Source organism: Hordeum vulgare, chromosome 7H, assembly GCF_904849725.1.
Source record: "Hordeum vulgare subsp. vulgare chromosome 7H, MorexV3_pseudomolecules_assembly, whole genome shotgun sequence".
In the NCBI taxonomy this organism is placed as follows: domain Eukaryota; kingdom Viridiplantae; phylum Streptophyta; class Magnoliopsida; order Poales; family Poaceae; genus Hordeum; species Hordeum vulgare.
Genome location: NC_058524.1, coordinates 468,562,431 through 468,568,412, shown reverse-complemented (window position 1 = coordinate 468,568,412; position 5,982 = coordinate 468,562,431). Strand labels below are relative to the sequence as shown.

Sequence of the window (5,982 nt, the reverse complement as noted above, 5' to 3'; positions counted from 1 at the left end):
CTTCAAAACAGACGCTGGTGGCAACATCTATAAATCATTCTGAGATAATGTCATTATTTGAAGCATCATGTGAATGTGTATGGCTTCGCAGAATGATAAACCACATACAATAGTCATGTGGAATTGGTTCGATAGAATCACCCACCATTATCTATGAGGATAATACGACCTATGTTGCGCAGATGCAAACAGGATACATCAAGAGTAATATCACTAAGCATATTTCTCCTAAGTGGTTTTCCCCCATAATCTTCAGAAAAGCGGGGAAATAAGCATCTTACAAGTCAAATCGTGCGACAACCTTGTTGATCTATTTACTAAGTATGTACCAAACTAAATATTCCAGGAATATGTTTATGGAATTGGTACGCGACAACTTAGGGAGTTGCAGGCATCAGGGGAGCCTCTTCTTGAGATATCTTTGTTCAATGACATCACATTGTGCTATCTCTTTGTGAGTTTATGTTTCAGGTTCTCATCAAGTTTCCATGAAGAACTTTTTGGAGGAGAATCCTTTCGAGATGATATCGCTACCCGAACAATCGTGAAGTGACTCTACATGGTCAAGCATAGATTAGGGGGACTGCTAAAATTAATTAGGGAAAATCTCCCCTTTTCCTGTAGCGACAGGACGGTTGCTCCCTCAACCGGCGCTTCACCCCCACGGGCTGGAACCGACATCTTACTTCACATCGTCGCGTCTCTCCCCATTGTATAAATGTTGTTTTTGTTGAGAGGAATGAACAGGGATTTTCATTTCAATCTCAAACACTTGCTATACTTAATACTTGTCATTAGGATACAAGTAATACAATTTCAATATTGAACCGTATTTGTTTGGATAAATATCCATGTGTTTAGATCATATCTTGAAGTTACACGACAATGAAATGAGCAAAGCCACTTCCACCCTTCAATATCTTCGCATTTTTGCGTACCGTTCAGGGAAAATACGAACGGATTGATTGTCCACTAACATTTTCTTTACCCGTTTATCAAACTGAATAAAATTAGTGTAAAATTTTGCTTTACGAACGATCACAGACATGCGGATGCCGTCCCCTTGCATCCCTAGGCGGGACCAGTCTGCCATCACCGAGACGAGAGTGAAACAATTTATTTATTTTTTGATCGAAAGAGTGAAACATATTTGTAAATGAGACGCGAAAGTTTTTCAGTTTCAATGGTGCTGTACCGTAAAATGCATCAATACGCGCAGTGTAACTCGTTGTTTACTTGAGGTGGCATGTCTAACAACAAATATCTCTCGCCAAAAGTGCCCATGAGCAACCATCCGTTGGCCCCTGCCACCTCCCTTATCGCGGTGGATTGGCCTCCTCTATCTCTAACCTGTTGGCCGCCCATCTGCACTCTCTCCTCCAAACTCTCAGCTCCCTCCCTCGCACACGCCGTTCTCGAATGGCGGCCACCTCCGGCCTCACGGCCACCGTCACCTCCCCTCCGGCCGCCCTTAGAACCTCGCCTCCTCCCGTGCTCTTCCTCCGCCCCATCTCTCGCTGCTCCAGGCTCCATTCCCTCAAGGCCAAGGTCTGCAGCACTGCCTTTCCCGTCTCTCCCTATGCTGCTGCCAGTATTCTTGAATTACCTCTCTGTCCGTTGGACTGGGGGTGCATAGCCATGAGTTCCACCTAGACTTGTGGTGCGGTGCCTCTGTTGTTTCTTGCAGCTACGTTGTAGTTTACCCCATGATAACACGCAAAGAAACAGTAATTTACTCCACGGTAACATTGTACCTCAGTTCCTGAAATCGTTTCATCTACACAGGCAGCAGCAAAGGACCAGGGCGAAAAGAAGCCCGAAGCTACCAAAAAGAAGGCATACAGTCTTGTTTGCACTGCCTGTGAAGGGAATGGTAAGCCAGCCTTCTTCTTCTCTGTTTAAAGTTTAAACTACAAGGAGCAACCAGTGTGTATGGTAGGAAATATTTGAAATGGAGCACTAAACTACTAATTTCGATTAGGCGTGGGATAGCTTATGTCGAAATGTGGATGCATAGGGTAGAAGATCTCTAGTTTCGAGTACTCGTCCAAATAGCTCAGTGCATAGGATGTGTGTCAGTTTCCACCTGGTGCTCTGTCATACTCATACAAGGTCTCTAAGCGGCTTTGAGTACTTGTTGTCAACTCCGACACAACTTTTTTTACTGGCTTCTCGTACACAATAGGTTGAACACCAGAGAGTTACTTACTTCAGAGAAAAAAAATCTCTTCATCCGTAATTATAGTTGTGTTATGTGTGGTTTAAGGGTGCTTGAAACTAGAGATCACCTGTTCTTACACTGCCATTTTGCTCAAGTTTGCGGGAGACACTTATACCCAACTTGGATGCCGGTGCATGGTTGGCACCAGCACCATCCAAGAGCAGCTCAGTCAGCTTAAAAATCATCTTCAGGTCCCCTTTTCTTTTTTCCTTAGAGATTGTTATTCTGATCTCCTGGGCAATTTGGAACACCAGGAATCACTTCATCTTCACAGGGCTTGAGCCAATCCTGTATTCTTGCCGGAGAAAATTCAAAGAGGAGCTGAATTGGGTGGTTTACAGGGCAAAGAAGAAAAAATATAGCCAGTTCACTGACTCGGCTCAAGCCTTTAGATAGTATAGACACTAGACGGCAACAGGATGGGCACTCCTTGTGCCTCTTGACACTGCTGTATTTTCTTTGCTTTCTTCTGTTTCGTTTTGTTGTACTGTTTGGGTAAACCACAAAATCTATAAGAATATGCTGTGAGAAGAAATTCTCACAGGTTCAGCTCCAAAAAAAAAAGGAAAAAGCTTCATGTAGCTCCCTGTCTCCACAAGTGAGTGATAAAACCGAATTGATTGGGTTTGGGCCCTTGGGCTTTCCTCCGCTATTATATAAAGGGCGACCATGTGTTTGATATATGGTGTTCTCACGACACTTGGAATCTTTTATTATCATTCTTTAATCTGGTTTCCTAACAAAATTAAACTCTTTTACCAATGGAGATGTAACTGTGGTTAGCATTAGCAATCTTTGTGCTCTGTGACCCAGTTCCATGCTTCTGAAGCGGAATTTTGTAGTATTATTATATTTTACCTGAGCACTTATTATAGCTATGTACTGCCATGGCTTAATTCGAATAATGCTACACTTACGGAAAATAGCTACGCACTCAAGTTACGGACGCAACGTGGCTTCATACAATTGGAAGACTTAACTCATTTGTTCCGAACTTGACTCCCGCCGTTGCATGGCTGCATGCCACATCAGTTCGTAGGCTGAATCAGTAGGATTCATCCCGTAAGTATAGCATTATTGGCTTAATTCTTTTGCTTGTTTAACTGATACGCCCTCTGTAAAGGTCTTATATTTCTTTACAGAGGGAATATATTTTACCAACAAATGCATACAGTGTACATGTGAGTTGTTTGATGTTTTGATCATTCTCTGAACCGACTTGTTAAACCTTGGAAGTGCAATAATGTGGATTTTACTTCAGTACACCACTTCTTGGAAAAATGTATCTATTTTGAAGAAATTCATGTCTCCGTGCACTTTTAGCATGTTAAATGCTCAGCTATAGCAAGATTAGTTCGGTCTTGGTGCAAATTGAATGCCGTATCGATCAATGTGCAACAATGTTTCAAGTGGATCTGAGAGTCTTCATTGCATTTTGGTGGAGTTCTTGTCGTGATCAGTTTTCTGTGCATCGCTGCCACGGGAGCTCATTCCAATCGGTGTTAACAATCTTATGGCAAACGGCAGGCGCAATCGCATGCACCCAATGCAAGGGAGGTGGGGAGAATTTGGAAGACCATTTCGGTGGCCGATTCAAAGCTGGAGGCTTATGCTGGCTTTGCAGGTAAAATAAGTCATGCTCTATCTGACAATACTCTATTTCGGTGGCCGATTAATAAATTATCTAAATTCCCAATGTTTTCTGTCGGTTCGTTTAAAACATGGCAGAGGAAAGCGTGAAATTCTATGTGGGAGCTGCAATGGCGCTGGCTTCTTGGGTGGATTTATGAGCACTGCCGACGACACTTCCGAATGAAATGCTTATGTTGTTATTTTTTTGCTTATGTTGTATTTGACAAATTTTGAGAGATCTGTAACATTTTTACTTGTATCTGCTCCAAGGAATTAGTCCCTTAGAAGTGGGACATTTATCGCATTTAATAAATGTATAATTATTTTATTTGTGACAAAAATATGTCACTAAGGCTCCTCGCAGAAAATTTCATATATGGTGTCAAATCCACCTTGGAAACCCACGGTTTGTGTTGTGCAAACGAAATTTAGTGGCATTAAGTTTGGTCTTCAGATGCTTACGTGCAATGGTGGAGCTAGGGGTGGCTGGGTGGGTCACGGCCCACCTAAATTGTAAATTGAATAAATAATAATTATATGAACAGCTCCCACTGTTGGCCCACACTGGCCCAGTGGGCTAGCTCCACTACTGCTTATACGGCAAGATGTCAAAAGTTAGTTTTTGTTTGTTAATATTTAAATTGAAACTTGATGATCGTACAAGTTTTTCCCTTTTTTTGTTGTTAATATTTTAGTCTATTTTGCTGTTAATTTTGAATCGCTTCGGTGTGGCTCGCATGAGCCACATCCACTATTTGAAAAAGGTTTATAGTTGGGCTTAAATTGATGACGGGTTCGGCAAGAACCAGTAGGTGCTATTTTTAGAAACTAGTGGACGGAGGCGCGGCGGCACGCCGCCCTCGTCATGAAGCTTGTTTGGGTGGTTACAGAAGGAAAGAAAGCATGGATAAGAAAACTGATAGTTGATAATGTGCAAGTCAATTTAACTTCGAGAAATATCGAAAGATACCAAAAAACAGTTCACCTATGTTTACAGATACTTAGCTATATTATTTTAAAAGTTCCGGCAAAAGCTGTTCCTATCAAGATAGCCAAAGTCTAAAACTGTCTAATGCAACCAAAAGTTATACAGAATGAAGATTCCTTCGAACCGAAGGAAACTTGCTCCAATATAGAGTTCAAAAATCACATTTTATAGATAATGCCCCACCCAATAATAGATGAAAATTTATATTAATGAATAAAGCAAGATACAGAAGATGAAAAAAACAACAAAAAAGTGAATTTGAAAATAGAAAGGACCAACCAATAGACAAAGCCTACTCTTTTAGGCTCGGTATAGGTAGCCGAGTTAAAAATCCAACAATATTACTGTTTTCTGTAATGCATACAAACGTCAGTTCACAAAATAGCAAAAATTGAACGAAGATACTCTAGTAAAAAGATGGAATCTTTGGCATTACACTGCAATGATGATTTTTTTATACATAATATTTTGAGTAATATATGTTGCAACCTGTAACTCTTAGTTGTGAAAAATAGCATGCATGATTGATCGAATTAGAGATGCATTATCAGTCAAATCAAGCCTAACTCTCATAGTTTAAATGGTATTAACCTGGATGCTATAAGGCACAAAATTTTCTTTAATTTGCTTATCCTATGATGTCCTACGGAAAAAGCTGCTAGGTATTGCATCATAATTAACCTAACTTTATATGGAAGGTAGAATAAGGAAAAACTGCTACCGTGTCTACTACTCACAATGTTATAGGGATTGGGTGTGTGCGTGTTTACATAGGTGAGTGTAACTGTGTTGACACTGAAGCTCGCATTTTCCTGAATTTATTCCGGTCTCTCCTGATAGCGTTATATGGATTGGGCGTGTGGGTGCATTCCTAGAAGTGAGTGTATGTGACATCTATGGTGTACTCTTTTGGCCCCGTTGCATCCCCTTTCCTGGATTTATTTAAGCATCTTTGGTGATATTCATTCAATAGAAGGAGACATCCCCGTCGACCACGAAAGCATGTGCGGTGCCTTCATCAGTCTCAAAATGTAGTCCCGGATAAGTATCTCAAATGGTCTCATAAAGGTAGTGTGCTTGCATGTGTTCATAAGTCTATAACGCTGGTGCTAACGTATATGCGAGCATCGGCGTTATACTG

General features: G+C 41.1%; 1 protein-coding gene across 1 annotated transcript; it reads left to right on the top strand.

The window, feature by feature from the left end:
• The first annotated feature begins 1,293 nt into the window (after positions 1–1,293).
• LOC123412214 (protein BUNDLE SHEATH DEFECTIVE 2, chloroplastic) lies at positions 1,294–4,181 on the top strand. The gene is made up of 4 exons (XM_045105157.1): positions 1,294–1,548; positions 1,786–1,873; positions 3,749–3,845; positions 3,950–4,181. Exons 1-4 carry the CDS (start codon positions 1,420–1,422, stop codon positions 4,035–4,037), a joined length of 402 nt encoding a protein of 133 aa, XP_044961092.1. The 5' UTR covers positions 1,294–1,419; the 3' UTR covers positions 4,038–4,181.
• The last annotated feature ends 1,801 nt before the right edge of the window (positions 4,182–5,982 follow it).